This window comes from Aythya marila, assembly GCF_965140915.1.
Source record: "Aythya marila genome assembly, chromosome: 1".
In the NCBI taxonomy this organism is placed as follows: Eukaryota; Metazoa; Chordata; class Aves; order Anseriformes; family Anatidae; genus Aythya; species Aythya marila.
The window spans coordinates 62,742,615-62,761,430 of NC_139042.1; the positions used below are offsets into that span (position 1 = coordinate 62,742,615).

At 35.9% G+C, this 18,816-nt stretch overlaps 1 protein-coding gene across 11 annotated transcripts in view; it reads left to right on the forward strand.

The window, feature by feature from the left end:
- MCF2L (MCF.2 cell line derived transforming sequence like) overlaps positions 1 to 18,816 on the forward strand; it is a 155,027-nt gene that overhangs the window by 122,944 nt on the left and 13,267 nt on the right. For 9 of the 11 annotated variants that reach the window (XM_082763788.1, XM_082763786.1, XM_082763790.1 and 6 more), the window contains 17 exons: positions 460 to 579; positions 1,218 to 1,334; positions 1,829 to 1,978; positions 2,707 to 2,831; positions 4,647 to 4,761; positions 5,725 to 5,844; positions 6,559 to 6,750; positions 6,970 to 7,161; positions 8,054 to 8,213; positions 8,353 to 8,423; positions 9,443 to 9,519; positions 10,574 to 10,640; positions 13,688 to 13,803; positions 14,764 to 14,833; positions 16,581 to 16,673; positions 16,799 to 16,891; positions 18,291 to 18,416. In XM_082763788.1, the coding sequence (XP_082619914.1) occupies positions 460 to 579; positions 1,218 to 1,334; positions 1,829 to 1,978; positions 2,707 to 2,831; positions 4,647 to 4,761; positions 5,725 to 5,844; positions 6,559 to 6,750; positions 6,970 to 7,161; positions 8,054 to 8,213; positions 8,353 to 8,423; positions 9,443 to 9,519; positions 10,574 to 10,640; positions 13,688 to 13,803; positions 14,764 to 14,833; positions 16,581 to 16,673; positions 16,799 to 16,891; positions 18,291 to 18,416 (2,004 nt within the window). Of the gene's footprint in view, positions 1 to 459; positions 580 to 1,020; positions 1,113 to 1,217; positions 1,335 to 1,828; positions 1,979 to 2,706; positions 2,832 to 4,646; positions 4,762 to 5,724; positions 5,845 to 6,558; positions 6,751 to 6,969; positions 7,162 to 8,053; positions 8,214 to 8,352; positions 8,424 to 9,442; positions 9,520 to 10,573; positions 10,641 to 13,687; positions 13,804 to 14,763; positions 14,834 to 16,580; positions 16,674 to 16,798; positions 16,892 to 18,290; positions 18,417 to 18,816 lie in introns of those variants that run through there. The other 2 variants (XM_082763787.1, XM_082763791.1) reach the window with 2 other exon arrangements.

Genomic DNA, 18,816 nt, shown 5'->3' on the forward strand with positions numbered 1-18,816 from the left:
TGCCTGAGAAATTCAGTCTTGGTGGCAATAGTTTGTGTGGGCAACTAGCAAGACAGTATATGCACAAACAAATTTGTTTTTATGTATTCAGATAATAGAGGTTTCTCTTGGCACCCTCTATTAAAGAAGAGATAAGGTAACCATGAAAGTACTGCTGAAAAAGTACTAAGCCATCTCTGTTCATTAGCCTCCTTGTCTATGATGTAATCTTAACTGGAGAGCGATATGAGCCAGCTCAGAAAAATTTGATTCCAGAAGAATAGATTCCTGTTCCCAAAGATGCATAAATGTCTCTTTGAATGAAGCTCTCTATGCGAGCCTTGTTAGGTTTATAATTGGTCACCCCATTATGGAACTCTTTGATACAGTTAGTTTGTGGTTCAACAGAGGCTTCTCCTTGTTCAAAAATATTTTCTGAGCTGAGACACCAGAAAATAACAGATTAAATTTGTTTTGCAGGCATCTTTCCCAGGGAACTTGCAACTAGTCCTCGTTCTGCGCCCAACAGGATTTTTTCATCGAGCTCTCTCAGACATTGCTTTCAAGTTCCACAAAGATGAGTTTAAAATGAAAGTACCTGTAAGTAATCCTCTATTTCCACTTTACTGTCAGGGATCTGTTAAAGTACTTACTCTAGCCAATGCTGTTTACATTTTAAACTTTGAAAATATATAAACTAAGGATATTCAAGTAAGTGGGGAGGCTGTTATCAGATATAAATTGCCAGGGTTAGAGCTAGTCAAGATAACTCCCCCACGGTTCTTATTTATTGTTTTAGAACCAGTCCTTATATGCCAAATCCGCTAAGATACTACTGTTTTCTCCCACAGACCCAGGAGAGCAAGGAAAATGAACAAGAAATGAATGAGATGCTGTTGCTCTTAGAAAATAGCCATATACAGTTTACCAAGATTCAAAAATAGTAATGATAATCTGGAGTCATCAATGTTATATAATTCTTTTTTTTTTTTTTTTTTTAAAATATGTGCTGTTAAGCCTGGTGCTCATGCTTATTTGCAGTTATGTACATCATCTTCAGCTGAAACAAGTGTTAAGATCTTTTGTTTGCTTGCTTCTTATACCAAAGGGAAAGAGTTCCATCACTTGCTTCGGTATGAAACTGAAATTTCTGTATTAAAGGCTGAAGGATAGTTTAGAATCCTTGGTTAGGGGCTTGTGACCACTGATGGTGTTTGCTTTTTAATTTGCTGCTGCAGATCATAATGCTGGGCTCAGTATCAGAACTGCAGGGTTACATTGATAAAACACAATTAACAGAAGATCTTGGTGGCACCCTGGATTACTGCCATAACAGATGGCTATCCCGTCGCACTGTAAGTCTTAGTTGTTGTTTTAACTTTTCAGTTTAATCAGCCCTTCTGTTTCATACCCTGTCATTTATAAGACATATTCCAAGTGATGCAAGTTGACTTGCTCTGAGATGTTCCCAATGGTACTTAGTCATCTTAGGGAAATAATATGAGTAATAATTTGGGAGTGGTTTTCTGACTGCTCGAAGTGAAGGAACTACAGTATATTGTTGTGTTGAGGTTTGTTGTTTTTGCTACAAGAAAGAAAAAGCTCAAGTTGTAAAATAACTCGAGATTATAAAAATATGAGGAAGATATACCTGATACAAGCCTAGGAAAACATACAATTAAGGAATTAATGGTGACGGTATCTGTTGCTTACAAAATTATGCTTAGACCATTTTTCAGTCTTGTAATTCATCTGCTCGGGTTTGTTTTACAAATTGTATGTATGTGTCTGTTTGTACATGTGCATGGGATGAGCATGAAACATCTTTTAATGGTTTTTATTCCAAAAGGCTATAGAAGGTTTCGCCCAAAAGGTTAAGCAAACAGCTCAGATTCTTCAGTCCTTTGGGACTGAGCTGGCTGAAACAGAACTACCAAACGATGTGCAATCAACCAGCTCCCTTCTTGCAACACACACAGAAAAGAAGGACAAAATGAAGGTATGTAAATCTTGTTAAGATGCTGTGTTCTAGTTAAATTGTGATTTAATATATGGCTAACAATGTTAATAGAAAACCTGGAGGGTATTTGAAGTTAATTGACAATAATTATGTCAAACACTGAAATCTTACTGAAATTGTTTTTCTTGGTTTGAAGTTAAGAATCTTCTTGTTACTTTCAGAAAGGACAGTTCTTGTGGCTATTTGTACTTATGCACAAATGCATAGGAATTTGTTTCTACATATAAATCATTATGTATGTAGAGGCGAGTTTAATTTGTAGTTTTCTTTGCAAGAATAAATTTTATTGCATTTGAATGCACAGAACCTTTTGAAGAATGGACAAATATTCTTTGAAATAATCTTAAATTAAAACTGTTCGGGGGTTTCAAAACTACACATCTAAAGTTTGTGAGATATTTGTAGCATAAGGAGACATGAGAATGTTGTGTGTCAAGAAAATTCAGCTCGGTGTAATATTGTCTGAAGACCCACAAGCATACAGAAAGCTGACATTTAACATCTAGTGTCTTTATTCATTGTCAAACGCTGCTTTTAATCAAATGATGCTTGCTCTATTGCGATTAAAACAAAGTATTTTTGCCATTTTGTTGCCTTGTGGGATCTTCTTTATACAAAATACCAAAAAGCCAGTGATTACAGAATTCTTCAGTATGTTTTTTTTTGTTGTTGTTGTTTATTTATTTGTTCTTGTTTTATTTTTTTAGGAGGATATAAGGTTAGCAGTAGAACAGGGAGATGATGTCCTTGGAAGTATTACAAAACCAGTTACTGAGAACCCTGAATACAAACTGAATCAAGACCAGCTAGACAATCAAACTACAGTAGAAAGGTGAGAGGAGTGGTACACCGAACAAGCTGCTTTTATGGGGTTTTGACCCTTAACTGCCTCTATTAATTCTATCTGCATGCTCAGGTAGTAAACAAACATTGCAGTGTGAATAGATAAAAGGTACTTTCAGAAGCAACTGTTCTGTTATCAGATCTGTCTTTAGCAAAGTAATCCCCCGATGCCCATTACTGGGTCAACCTGAAGGTAAGGAAATGGGCAACATGTTTTGGGGTTCAGTATGCACAACAGAGCAGTGTTTGATTTTGTGGGGTTTTATTGTTGTTTTTTGTTTGTTGGTTGGGGAGGGTGGGGGGAGGGCGTTCCTTTTTGTCAGGCTTGGACTATATAGTCGAGCATGTTTTCCTTAGTTTAAAGAATATTGGTGCTTTGTTTCAAAGACTGAAGTGCAATCCAAGGAAATTTTGCTGTTGTAGGGAAAGTAGGAGAAGACAGAATAATATACACCCAATCTTTTCAGTAGATTTGTCCACTTTCATTAATTCCTTTTGAATTGAATTGGAAGGCTTCTTTTTCTTCGAACCTTCCTTAAGGAGCTTTTAAGATTGTTAATATCTTATCAATGTAGTTAGTAGTCTTTAAAGGGCTATTAGGGAGTGCTCTGCTTTTGAAGTATCTATGCACAAACTTCCTATATGCTTCCTTTGGGTATATAAGTAATAGCTGTTATTTTCCTTTGTTTCTCCCACTCCCCCTTAACTTACTGCCAGTTTTGAAGACATTATATCATCATCATAGCACAGATGTAAATTTAAACGAAGTTATAAAAACATAGCTCATTTCCCCAAGGCAGCATTTTGCATTCTTTTTTTGTCTGTCATTCTATGTTCTGTTACACTTGGACTGACTTTTCTTTCCAAGTAAGTGTCAATTCCAATGGACAAAGCTTGGCAGAAGTCACTTTTTCGGGTCATTGTAGCTATTAGCTATCTGAAGGATAATCAGGGTTGGGGTGGGGGTTGCTAATTTATCCAAAATGTTCCTACTTAATACAATAACTGACAGAAGTTGGAACAAACTGTTTATGTCTGACTATTTTCTAATGAGTTTAACTTTTAAATCCAGGGTTTGTTTCTGTGCTGTTAAAGAATAAAGTTTATTAAAATTCTGACCTACAGCCTTCCCTGGATGTAGCCTCAATAGAGCAAAGTACACCAAGGAGATAAATCTGTAGCATACCACAGTGTCAAATGCACAATTAGAAGACTGGTCAAACTCCTTAAGGTTCTTCAACCTGAATGAAGGTTATTTTCATTGCAGTACTGATGTACAACTGTCTATGATATTGAAGTAGTATCTCTGCTCAGAAGAGAAGCAATGGCCTTCAGTTTTTTTTATGAGCCTTGCTCCAAGGAATGAAATGTGAGGGCAGCTGGCTGGTCACAGCAATACAAAATTTTGGCAAAAATCTTCATTATAGCTCAAAGTTTTGGTTCCTTGGAGTCCTGGCCCATGTGTATTTGTAGGTTTTATTTATGTTTGCTTGCACTGTGTCCCCAGGTCAGAGCTGAGAAGCAGTATATGCAGCAGCTACCTTCAGATGAGCACTTGCCAGTTTTTCAGTACTTAATGTTTGTGTTGGACTTCAGTTTTACATCAATGTTATTCTAGAAAACAATTCTGTGCAATGCTCAAAAAAAGTTTCCTGTATCTAGTTTATTTTTTCTGGAAAGTATTGCTTTGAGGAGACTTTTTGTTTAATGTGGAAGATTGTATTGTCCCTTGAAGGTTGTAACCATCATTCTTACAGGTTTGTTTTGTTTGTGTGTTTTTTTTTTTTTTTTTTTTTTTTTTAAGGCTTTTGGCTCAGTTACATGAAACGGAGACTGCCTTTGATGAGTTTTGGATTAAGCACCAGCAAAAACTTGAGCAGTGTCTGTGCCTTCGGAATTTTGAACAGAATTTTAGAGAGGTGAGAAATTCTTGGTGGCAGTCAATATTTGGTAATATAGGAGTGATTCAGAAGCAAATACTTCCCCTTCTTGTTTTTGCAGCTCGTGTGTGTGTGCTTGAAAACTTTCTCCAACTTTTTTTCTTGTACATGTCCTTACTTGACATTCTGCTATCTTTACTACCTTGAATACTTGCCTATAGAGACATAATAGCTTCTCTTCTGCAGTGTTATTTTTTTTTCCACAAGCCCAGCAGTGTATAAGCATTCAAAAACTCCTTTGAAATCCATTCTCCACCACAGAAGCATAATATGCTGTCTGCGATGCTTTCATCTTGCCAATAGGTCCTTTTATGGAACCAAGACTTACCTAAACCTTCTGGCTGAAATTTTAGAAAACAGTCTCCAACACTGTGGGTGGGAAGTTGCAACCACAATGTTAGAAGCTGGGTGGAGACTGAACTAAAATTTTTACAGCCAGCTTCTGATCTCATGTTAGTTTAACTCGTGTTTAATGGCACCTACAGTCACTTTACTCTGGTGTTGAACTCAGAATATGCCCACTGTGTATCCACAGGATCAACATTCAGAAACCCTATCCCAAGTGTGTGCATATATATCTTTCTCTCAAACAATTGGTATGGTGAGGACCTCACCCTTTGCTCTTTACATTAATGTCTCTGCACTATTTTTGTCTATTCAAAGCAAGATGATAAATGTTTCTGAGCATTATTCTTCCTGAATTATTTTTTTTTTTTCGCTACTACCAGGAAACAAGATTACTTCACTGCCTTTTCTCTGTATTTGTTTTCATTTTAAGTTGAGGATAAAAGTAGATTGACAAAAACCTAATTTGTGTTTGTGCTCCAGTAACCCCATAATGCGAGTCACCTGATTGCAAATAGTGGCTATCAGCTATTTAACTGATATGTCTCTGGAGAGGTGGAATCATCTTCATTGATACTTACATGTATGTCATTTCAGGTTAAAGCAGCTTTGGATGTTGTGTCCGAGAGACTGTCTGCTTTCACAGATGTGGGAAACAGCTGTTCACATGCGGAGCACATTTTGAAAGATCTTGTCAACTTTGAAGAAAAATCATGTGTAAGAACTGCACTTCTCCATATTTCTAGTATGACTCTGTGTGTGTGTAGAGGATTGTCATTTAGTTACTGAAAATATCATATGACCAGAGCTTAAGCTAACAGCAGGACAGAATTAGTGTCTAAAGTAATGTGCAGAAGGAATTTGGAGCAATGCTTTCAACCATTGGAATGGCCCAGTTCTCAGGCAACTCTTACTGAAGAGTGAAGTGACTAATCATAGAGTCGGTATGATTGTTTCATGGAAAAATTGCATAAAATGTCTACATAGCCAAGTTCTGCACTTTATGATCAAGGGGACACTTCCACTCCTAATAAAACCACTTATTTCATTAAAACTCAAAAATGGGAAGGCTGTGTATTGAGTGTATGATATACTAAAACAAGATTGACAAAAATATGCTCTGAAAAATGTAAAAAGGAGACATTATTAACATACTATGATTTGGATTTCTTCTCACTGGGGCTATATGGTTATACTAAATCATGTTTCTGAAGTGCTCTGATACAATGAAGCAGGAAGCATAAAAGTTCTTAGGCATTTGGAAAGACAGAAAATCACTTTGATTTATGAAGTCAGGCAGCTATTAATTTAAAATGTGTTCTGTATAAATGTGGGTTTGACTGCATAAAAAATAAATGGTATAACTTCTAATTTTTTTAATTGATGTTGATCCAAGGAAATATATACTGAAATCAATGCTTTCTTTCTTAGGAAACCATAGCAAAAGCCAGAATGCTAGCTTCAGAAGGTGACACTTTCATTCAAAGCAATCACTATGCTGTGGACTCCATTATTCCAAAATGCAGTGAACTTCATCATCTCTGTGATGCCTTCACTACTGAAATGGAACGAAGGAGGAATCTTCTTAACAAATCTCTAGAACTGCATAGCTTATTAGAAAAGGTAATTTTTCCGTGGAATGGTTTTGTTTCCTGTCTTGTTTGCAAAAACCTCTGCCCACCCATTGTCATAACAGGAGACTAAAAAATATATGGGTATACTGAAAATTTTATCCTTAAATAGCTGAATACATCATAAGTAGAGGTGTGAAATGTTTTAGAGCTCTTAGTGTTTGATGCTGACATCAATACATTCTGAGCCTTTTCTCTTCTCTGTTTCTAGTCTATGAAATGGTGCGATGAAGGAATTTATCTGCTGGCTTCACAGCCTGTAGATAAGTGTCAGTCTCAGGATGGTGCAGAATCAGCGTTACAAGAGATTGAGAAATTCCTGGACACTGGCGCAGGCAATAAAATCAAGGAGTTGAATAAAATTTACAGAGAGTATGCACAAATCCTCAATGAGGACCTAAAGGTACCAGAATATATTTATGTATGTGTATGCATTCATTTGTTAATTTTAGAATTGCTTTCTTAAAGAGCCATCAATAAAGCTAACCCTACTAGATGACTTCGTGCTAATCATCAGAGCAAGTACTTACAGCTGGGAACTAGAAAGCTGGCGCATTTCCTTACTCAAGGTGGTAGTCATGTCTTATGTTTGGATAGGCATCAAGGGCTCCAGAGCCTATTAATAAAAAATTCAAATTTTCAGACAGTAGGATTTTTTATTTTTTTATTAAAAAAAAAAAAAACCTCCCAAATGATATCTTCTTTATGTATCTTATCTCTTTGAGATATCTTCTTTATGTAGTTAAAACATGACTGTCCCTGATCCTTGCACAACTCATAGGAAAAAGCAGTTACAAAGCAGAACTTGAAAATAGAATCACAGAATGATCAGGGTTGGAAGGGACCACCAGAGATCATCTAGTCCAAGCCCTCTGCTCAAGCATGGTCACCTAAAGCATGTTTCACAGGATCACATCCAGGCAGGTTTTCAGTATCTCCAAAGACGACGACTCCACAATCTCTCTGGGCAGCTTTTCTTTCTTGCTGATACCTTCTTGTAACAGAACCATTAGATGCTTTCAAGAACACTTTCCCCTGATTTTTTTTTTTAAATTTGAAACCTGAATTCCATTGGTTTCTCTACAGCAAGCAGAGAAAATATTTTGCGATGTTCCAGTTTTTAAGTGTACCAAATAACTGTAAATTATGCCTTGTTAGGAGTGAAGAGTATGGTAATATTTTTATATGTAGTACAAAAGCAATAGCCATTTCAAATCAATGTACCATAAATAGCTGTCTAGCTTGTTGATAGGTCTCTGACAGTGATTTTTTTTTTTTTCCTATGGCAATGGTAGGAGCATGTGCAAAAGGTTTTCCAGAAGCAAGAAAGCATGGAAGAAATGTTTCAAAAGAGACAAGTAAGTCTTAAGAAACTGGCAGCTAAGCAGACACGTCCTGTTCAGCCAGTTGCACCAAGACCCGAAGCCTTTGTAAAATCTCCTTGTACCTCTCCAGGTAAGTAACTGTAGTAGCCTTTAAGTATTTTTTTTTCACTGTGCTCAGAAACTAACAGCTGTAATTTGTGGTTGCACAAACATCTGTGTCAGATCCGCTCAAGTTCTAACTGCTGTTTGATTCTGGTTTACGTGCTTAGGTCTTCAAAGAGAACATGTATCCAACTCAGAAAGCGGTGTGCTTCGGAAGGTAAACTACAGAAGAGGAAAGGTAATTTTTTTTTTCTCTGTGTTTTTCATGCGCATACTGCTTGAGAAAGTCATAACGCAATAGAATATTCAACAACTTCAAGAAGAGTGAGGCAATTCCACTGCAAATGTGATGGTATTGCCCCTATCAAAGTAACTCTGGTTTAAATAGAGGCTGCTTTGTCACTGGGCTGGGTATGAGAGAAGGTAAAGTAAATAGTTGCCTATATTAGGAAAAATGTTAGGGGCAGCAAAATATAAAATCTATGAACAGGAAACATTTATTATTTGCCAGTAGTAACTGGCTACTCTTAAAACTGACGAAAGTGAAGAGGTAGTTGTCATTGGCTCACAGATAGCTTCACCTGACCTAAGGGGTTGCCATTCCCAAGTGGGGAAGGTCTTCCTGCCCCGCCTCCAGCAGGGAAAGTAACCTGACGGCAGCAACAGAAACAAATAGTTCCCCACTATGTTAGAGAGTCGAATTAACTCAGGAAAGGTTCAGCAAGAGTCAAGAGACGATGCAAGGAGAAATGCAGGACTGCGTGGCCAGTAGGGACAAGAGTTGGAGAAAAGGGTTGGTTTTGGGGGGTGGGTACTTGAAAGCAGAACCTCTCCTTATTTCAGAAGATCTGGGATTAGCTCAGCTATTACAAGAGTTACTTTCTACCAACCAGAAAGTTAGCACAGGACCTCATTTTTAGCTTGGAAAACAGACTGGGGCCAGCATTGCCTCCAAAATTTAATGCTGATGCTCTGATGTTGCCTTGCTGGAGAGGGGTCTTGAGCCATGATGTTTTCTAAGCCGGCCTTTCATGGTGAACTCCCTGAATCTAAATCTTCATGTGTGCTTCAAGACCTTCGTGTTGACTTTTTCTTTTTGCTGAGTTTCTGCAAAATAACTTCATTTCTAATGGAGCACAGTCTTGCCTGTGAAAACGCATGCAAATAGAGCTAAGTGCAAAGCTCCATATTTTGGAGTGCTTTCACCCCCATCTGTGATGCTGTGATTATTTTTTGTTTGTTTGTTTCCTTCTTTAGAGTGAAATGACTGAACTCCATCAAAGCAGAGGAGGATCCACGATGGATGATGAAGAAAACCTAGCTGTGCTACGGCAGTAAGTATATTTTGATAAACAACAAATGTTCTTTCTCTGATTTGGTTCCAGTAAAGTCTGAGTTTGGCTAAAGATTTGATAAGACAAGTATGCTTCTCTGAATTAAGTCTCAGTGCTTTTTGAAATGCATTGGCTGTGTTCTGTACATAGAGGAAGGTATTTCAGTCTGTCTGCAGAATTATTTCTAGTTTATGTAGTACCAGAGTCTAGTTTTGCTTCAGCAAGGTAGTGCTATGGCAAGATAACTGCATGTTTTCATTTCAAAGATGACATAGTTTTGAGGAATAAGCCTCCTGTAAATCTATCAGAGATTTTGGTCTCCATGCTTCAGAGGACTTTTGGGGTTTTCTATTTGACTCTCTTTAGTCCCTGTTTTGACAAATCTTAAGAAAAATCACTTTCCTGTACAAACACTAAACAGCATCGCACACATTTCCAAAAATAACTTAATACCACCTGTGTGTGGTATAGCAGAACTTGCATTTCTACCTGAAAACTGGATGCTCTTGGTGTCATTGCACTGTTGTAACCATATGCTAAATCATCCAGAATTACAAGCTGGGGAAAAAAGAAGTATGCTTGCTTGACTATGAAGGAAATTAAACTTTAAAATGAGGCACTGTGCCTCATTTATTAGATGTTTCTAAGTATAGTGGAAAGCCTCAATTTTAAAATGACCAGCGTAACTTGAAATCTGTATTTGATAATCCTTTGCAGCTCTAACTCTTGCAAATACAGCATAAACAGATTTTGTGATAAACAGTGATAAAACTGTTCACTGCTTCACTTCAGCTCCTACAACACTTAAAATGCTAGCTTTTGGCTTTTTTTCCTGTTTAAACACATTTTCAACTTTATAACATTTTTAAAATGCACGCTTCTCAATAAGGACATATGAACTGTTGACAGAAATGTCTATGAAAATCACATTTTACTTGAACTGGAAATGTTTCTTTTATTGTTTGAAGGAAAGTAGAAACAGACAAAGTTAATGTTGCCTCAATATTTTGCATAAGTGAATAGGCCTTCCTTAATTACCGTTCTTTGTTTACAGGCATGTAATTAATGAACTTATTGAAACTGAAAGAGCATATGTGGACGAACTTCTCTGTGTTCTTGAGGTAAAGATTAAATTTCACTGTGGCTGATATGAATCTAGTTCTGTTTCATTTCATGGATGTTAATATGCTTTGCTTATCACTGTAATGCCTCCTCTTGTCTCATCAAGCAGTGTGGTTGTTACATCTCTCCTGTCTGATATTTTCCTGTCTCATATTCCAGAGGCAGGAATGTACAATATTTTTCCTAGAAATACTCATGCAACTAGGATTTTATATTACTAAACACAAATTCAGCAGAAAATAAGATGTGCCTGATTATTTAGGTAGAACACAGTGACATTTGTAATGGTCATTAATTCCTGCAGAAGTTCATTCCAGAGTCTTGGGTCAGCTCCAGGAAGATAGTGTCATACTGGAATGTGAATTTGCATTGAAAGAAGAAATTCACACTGGAATGTGAATTTGTGTTGAGAAAATTTTATATCAAAGTAGCAAATCTACTTATCACATCCTTCTTTGTAGACCTTTAGGTGATCTTCCAATTATCTTGGGTAAAACTATGGCAGACGAGTGCCTTGGAATAATAACATCTTGAATCAAAATTGTGAAGGAAACAAAGGTGTTTCCTTTGCTCCATGCTTATCGAGGCATAATTACAGTACTGTGTATTGCTTGTAGATAGGGTTATTGTACAGGGTTCCGTACCTCAAATTTGTCAAGTCTTCATACATGGACGCATCATTTTGCTGTAGCCCAGTTTGACTGTAGGAGATGATAAAGCTTCAGATAACTTGAGGGTGAGTTATTTCAGTCAGAATGTGTCAAAATTGAGCCAGTTGGGCACTTTCGGTATCCATGCAAGTGTTAGGCTCTTAAATAGGAGCTGTCTTAAATTGTGTAGCAGTGATAATTTCTGGGTAGATACCTTCAAATAAGAGTACTGCAGGAACTCTGGCCTTACCTTTGCCTAGTTTCTGCTCAGCTTCCAACAGTGTTGCTGTTCTGGGTTCTGTCCAAATGCTGGGACATGTCAACAACAGGATAGCTGTCTGATGTGGGGTAATAAAGCAATATAGGTCTGGAGTGGACCTTAAGGATTGCTTTATTCCTTGTGTTTGTATGCAATCCTATCAGTATAATTTTGTTCTTAAAATCAAGATTCAAATGGTTGAAGGCTTTTTGGTTCTTCCTTCTGATAATGGAGGCTGTTACAGAATCTTTCTGTTCTTCTAGTATTTCTCTTGTTTTACATATAGTGCAACCTTTTGTATTGCTAGGTCGAGTGCTCTTCATTTTCTGCCAATACAATAGACTATCAAGCACTCTGACCATGCCAAGCTCATTTCTCAATACCTCCTTGAGGTTTGTTATTCATCTCTCTTGAACTTGGGTGATCAGAACTGCCAACAGTAACTTTGGATCGGATCCTTGCTGATGGTTCAACGGCAGTCTTCCAACTTTTGAGTAATTCTTATTATTAGTCCATGGTTATGACAATTTCCCCAATTCCTTTGTTTCTCCTATGGTACTCATCTTTCCAGTTTTCCCGTAAAAATAACTTGGTACTCTTTTGTACAGATGGTGTCTCCTTTTATGTTGCATTTCTTTGCGATGTATTTTCTCTTTGCAAAGGATTCCAATGGAAAATGAAAGGTAGTTTTTTAAACAAATTATTAAAAAAGTAATAATAAAAATCTAATCACTAGCTTATCCAAACATCTGAATTCTTGAGGCTAGCTGACTTTACCAGCTTGTTCTTTTTGTCATTTGGACATAACTTTTTGTCATTTGGACATAACTTTGAAATTGAGAGTCTTGATTGTAGGTGTAATTTTGCTTATCCTTTTTATTAGAAATCTGTCGCTAATGTATTTTTTTTTTTTTTCTGTGAGCACCTTATCCATGACAGTGTGGTTTGGGGAAAGAGAGAGATCTGATCCAAATCTAAAGTAGGTCACAACATCTTCCTGCAGCTGCTTAATGCATTAATAGCCAAATCTTGCATCATTCCAAATGTGTGTTCTCCAATCCATATGATCTGTTCTTCGGTAAACCACATGGTTTAGTTCAATTCCCCCGATTAAACTGACAAATTCAAAGGATGTTGTTTTAGCTTCTTTGTCTCTGAGAAGATGACTAAAAGGCATCTGGTAGTTCATTCATACAGGAGCCTAAGAAAGGCAGGTACCATTATTTGCCATTAAATTAAGCTATTCCATCACACTTGCTGTGTATTACTAGCACAGGTACTAAAGCATTCTTGCACTTTTTTCTTTTCTTTTTCCTTCCGTCTCTGTCTGTCTTCCCTGTGAGATCTGTTAATAACAGAGTAGTGTCCTCAGGGTACCAGAGAAGAGCACTTTTGAGCTAAAGCCACGTGTGTGCCCTCTTTTCTCTATTTGTGCCAAATATGCATATGCAGAGAATGTGGCCTTATATGATAAATGGAAAATGCCATAATCTAAAGTTATGGCCTCTGGTGGCAAGTCTAATGAAAGTATCTTTGAAATAGAATTTGTAGCTTAATGGTTTCTGTTATCTGTAGAAGTAACTGTAGTCGTAGAATCATTAAGGTTGGAAAAGACCTCCAAGGTCATCTGGTCCAACCTTCCCCCAGTCAGCAGTATCACCCACTAAGCCATGTCCCTAAGTACCTCATCCAGCCTTTCTTTAAGCACCTCCAGGGATGATGACTCCATCACCATCCTACTCCCTCATCATTAAAGCCAACACTAACGTGAAGATTTACATGTGTACTAGAATTGTGGCTTTAAACTCAAATGTGTAAATTCTAACACAAAAGTCAAACTCTGACCTCTAAGGAGTATGAGAATTCATAGCCTTTGGTGGGTGAAACATTTGCAAACATTGTTTCACCTTTGCTCAACTAAGAATTCCAGTAATTATTCAAGCATCTTTCTAAGGACTTTTGGCATGTTTTTCTAAATTGAGGGAAGAACAGAATTTGTAGACTTATTTAATGATTAATATAGAACTTTCTTTGCTGTTTATCAGCCTGCAAAGGCAGATTGCCTTATAAGAGAGATAAGTACTACAAGTAAAAGGAGGTGATCAGTGGGAAATGATCATGCGCTTCTTTGTTCCAGGGGTATGCTGCAGAGATGGACAACCCCTTAATGGCTCACCTCATTTCACCAGAACTCCAAAACAAGAAGGATATTTTGTTTGGGAACATGGAAGAAATTTATCACTTTCACAACAGGTGAGGATTTGCATTCAGATATAAAAATAGCATTTGAATGGTTTTCTTGTACTCTTAATCAGACCTAAATTGCTAAAAGATGCTTACCGAGTCCAACCTGGCTGTCTATCAAGTCAAAATTCATATTACATTGGAGGAGAAAAGCAAAGTGTTTACAAATGATGAGTAAAGCTGTGTGAAACTGTACCTGTGTTCTGAGAACATTTAAATAAAATTTTGGCAGTGGTCATCTTGAGGAAAGGTATTGTGATCTGGTTACAAGCTAATTAAAACAAAGTTTGGTGGTTTTTTTTGTTGGTTTGTTTGTTTTTATGAAACTTACTATGGAAAGTAAATTATTACCCTAAAGCACAAATTGATACTTTTGTATCTTCTTGAGGCTGTTTAATGTTATACTCAAGTGACCTTCTTGCTGCTAGAAAGGTACTTTTCTTCATGTGATAATATTGTAATGGTTAGAAAATAAGTATTTTCAAGAGATATAAAGTGTATTAAATAGTTGTTTCTTATTCAGGAAAAACTAAACTTCAGGTTTTGCCACATTATTATTATTATTATTATTATTATTATTATTATTATTATTATTATTATTATTATTATTATTATTATTATTATTTGCTCTGTGTTGTTTGGTGGCACTTAGAAGGAAAAAAAACAAAGACTTTTAAACTGTACAAATCCTGCTGCTTAATACACAAGACAGGGAAACAAACTTTTTTTCCTGAAAAAAAATCTTGGATTTCCTTTCTATTGCAGCAACAGGAAGCTAAAAGAAATTGGTCAGAATGTTTGTTCATTTCATTTTGTTATCCCTCTGTAAAAACCTGATCTAGAACAGCTTTGTTAATTTCATAGTACAGAATTACAGCTCTGTTTCCTAAGTTTAGAAAACGAATTGCAAGAATGTTATCGTTTGCTACAACTTTAAGGTGTGCTCTAATAAAATCTTCTTCCTTGTAGAATATTCTTGAGAGAACTAGAAAATTATGTAGAATACCCAGAACTGGTAGGACGTTGCTTTCTGGATCAGGTATGTGTCATCTCATGCTGGCATTTTATTCATAAGCTATTCTAAGGCTGTTACAGATGAAAGTAATTTTCATGTGGCAATTGCTACCAGTTCCCCCTTTTTTTTTTTTTTTTTTTTTTTTGTCTTGAACAGGTTTGAGAGTTGGGAATATTTTCCACTGTGTAGAGTCATTAATTTTGACAGAAAGAGCTACTAGAGTGTTGAAAGAAAATTGCTTTATTAAAGTTGCATTTAGGAAAACATGAAGAGGAGTCATGTACTGGATCATTTCACATCACTGTAACTGATTGTTGTACTTGATTAGCTTTCCTTACTGGAATTTTGTTTGTTTCTCTTTTCTTAAAAGAATACAACTCAGCAGAGTACATTCTTTTTTTTACTTTTTACTGTGAAAATGGAAAGCTATAACAGAATTAAACTTTTTAATCTGGGATTTATTAAACAGTGAGTCTCGCCTGTAGAATACCAATGGCTAGATAGGAATCTGTATATGGAAACTAATCTTAATCTGTTACTGCTAACTATTGAGGCTTTGAAACTGGAAGTATTCATCCCTCTCCCTACCATTTACTGGAAGCAGCCATGAGGATGGTGTTTCCTAAAATGGGAGGGCTGAGGTGCTTGCTGGCTTCCTACCTAGCCTTCCAATTAAATCTAAAGTTACCTTTTCAATGCAGTCTCGCTTCCTTTTGCTTTCAACAAATGTTGAAGTGATGCTGTTCAGTTACTAACTCATCTGAAGTTGGCAAATGTGTAAAAACAGCTACAGGATGGTGAGTTTCCTGCAGAATTAGAACTATGAGGCCATGTCTAGATTTGTAAGAAGGTGATTGTGAAGCCCTGCAGATGACTTCAGAGTATATAAAACCATTCATGAGTTATTTGAGATTTTATATATATTTCAATGCAACAGTGAAAAGAACTACAGAAAAGCTCAGCATCTAGACAGTATCTAATTTGAGGTCACCTAAGGGGTTGTACAGTTCTTGGGTTGGACATCTCTGTTAGAGAAAGTGGAAACATTCATGAATAAATGAATTTCAGAAAGTGAAAATTTAATGAATAATCAAAAATAATAGAGACTTGCACCCATGTGTGCAAGTCTCTTGAAGATACAAGAGCACCATGAGACCTGTGTAAGCAACCATGAATAAAAAATAGCAAACTCTTGAATACAGTGTTGAAGTGATAAGGGAGCAATAAATGACTTTATAAAAGAGTAAATAGATAATAAAATAATAATAGACGTAGTAATAATAAATAGATGTAAAATAGTGAATAATAATAGTAAATAGATGATAAAAACTTGGTAAAATAGTAAATAAATGACTTAGGAAAATTTCCATTGAAAAGCACAAAATAAAAATTTGTAAAGATGGACAAAGATTTTTTTTACTAAGTTACACAGAGGAATTCATGTTCTGGCATTAATTGAATTAAATTAAAGGATCCCAAATTTTTCATGTTGGTGTAAATATATTTGTAAATATAACATGCTTCTTCATCAGGTGTCTAATATTAAACTGAAATAAAAATGAACAGGAACATTTTATTCATATATTCCATGCACAAAATGTGTAGCTGTTACAAAATTAGTGACTTTGAATAATTGCTTTTGCTAGGGATGCCTCAAGGAATTGCATTTTTTTTTTCTTTAGTCTTATTGACTGTGGAAAAACTTCTGATGAACTTAATCTATTAAAATCATAAGAATTGAGTAATATTTTGCTCTTCTCTCCAATTTCAGATGGAAGACTTCCAGATTTATGAAAAATACTGTCAAAATAAACCTCGATCTGAAAGTTTGTGGAGGCAGTTTTCAGATTCTGTATTCTTTCAGGTGTGCTTGTTTGAATCTCTGAAATATTTCTGTATTTGTTTTATGTTTAAATTAGTAATTTATCTCAAGAACAAGTGACAAAAAATATTGATTGGTGTACCAATGAAATCTGACACTGATTACAGGAATGTCAAAGGAAACTTGACCACAAGCTCAGTTTGGACTCATACTTGCTGAAACCTGTTCAAAGAATAACCAAATACCAGTTATTGCTAAAGGTATGTGTTATAAAATTACATCATTTTTGGTTAATAAACAAAGTGTGTTTTTTTTTGCCTTTTTTTTTTTTAATCCTGTTACTCTCATCCTGCTGGAAAGAAATCTAAAAGTTAGTAGAGAGGCGTATAAATTAAAACAGAAGGAAATTCCAGTCTATCAACTTTCAGCTCAGTTCTTTTCTCTTTCAGCCAAAAAGCTACTAGTAGGCAGGCAAACATTAAACGTTACCACAGAGGCACCATGTGTAACTTCTTTTGCCCTTACATTTCTTCTGAAGAGATGAAGACATTGATTAGGAAAAACAAAAAGACCAAGAAAGTTTTGCAACAAAGAGAAGAGAGCGTCAGAAGTACATGCTACTTGTCAGTTTTAGTGGCCTCGTGCATGTCACAGGAATTAGCCTTGCTGGATTTGAGAAAGTGTCCAGAAAGCTTCAGTTAATGAAGTCTTCAAAGTCACTCACATTCTAGGAAATGTACTTGACTGAGCACACTGTGTGGTATTTTTGCCACTATGATTCATTTAGACATACTGAGAGAGCAAAATGAGAGGAATATACTATTATAAATTTTAAAATGAATGTCTAAATCTTTGCCATGCTTGAAACTGGCTTGTTTTAGGAAATATTTACCACATAGACATGAGTTTCAACAATTGTTTTTTACAATAGTTTACTATTGCATTAAAACAGTTAAAGTTAACAACTTTTAAAGAGTTAATTACTTTAAACTTACCTGAAGAGAAGAGCATTTGAAAGGTTTTCTATTTAAAGTGTCTTTACTTTCTACACTCTGTTAGTAAATGCTTATTCTCATGCTATGAAGCCTGTGGGGTTCCATATGAATTTGCCTCTATGTTCATCTGGAACCAAATTAGAAGATGCAGTTTCACCAATAAGCTCTTTGGAGAAGGATTACATTTCTAAATGCGTAGACAGTGCTCAAAGTTTTGGTCTATGACTAACATTCCAAGCTATCCCATGTCTTTACAATAACTCAAATAATAAATGGAATTTGCCTATATTTTTATATTTGCTAGTTGTAAAAGTAACAAATGTTTCAGGTTTGTTTATTTGCTTTAAAAAGTGGATGTGACATTGGCATTTGTTTTGTTTTAAGCACTTGTGAAAAATGCTTGCCAATTTAATATTGTAAAATTCTTAGGTACTGCTTATAAAAATGTTTGGATGAATGTGCAGGTAATTAGTAGCAGAGATAAGAAATAAAGAAGACCTTGGGGTCTTCTGAGTTAGTCAGTATTTAATCCACTAGATTATATGGTGTTGACTTCCCTGGATAACTTGAAAAATGTAGGCTGAATTTGGTGTTAAAATTCAAATATTCCTAGTTATCGCTGTTTCCAAAAAACTAAGTATGTTGTCATTTCTTGCCCCCTCAGGAAATGCTGAAATACAGTAAGAATTGTGAAGGAGCTGAAGATCTCCAGGAGGCGTTAACTTCTATTCTGGGTATTCTCAAAGCAGTTAATGATTCTATGCACCAGATAGCCATTACAGGCTATGATGTGAGTAACAATATTTTTAATTTTTTCAGATACATATGTACAGTGTACTCCCTGTTACATACTAAGAATGAGAAGAATCTTGTACAAAAGATGCCTTTAAACTGCATTATGTAATTATGTGATAATGGGAAGAAGATCTGTATACTCTTCTGAAGTTTTCATGCTCTGAATAATATTTTGCTCTGTCTACCCAAGTTTTCTTTCTTTGATCTATTTGACACCACGTTAAAAACAGAAAAATCATAATGAACAGCGTGTTCTAGGCTACTGACACATGGGAGTTACTTCTAGTTTTTTATATCCATATGTAAAACTACACCTAAAATTTCTGGAAGAATGGAGCAATGCGAGGAGTTTTGGAGCAGACACTTGAAAAAAACAATGTGTATTGTACCTCTCC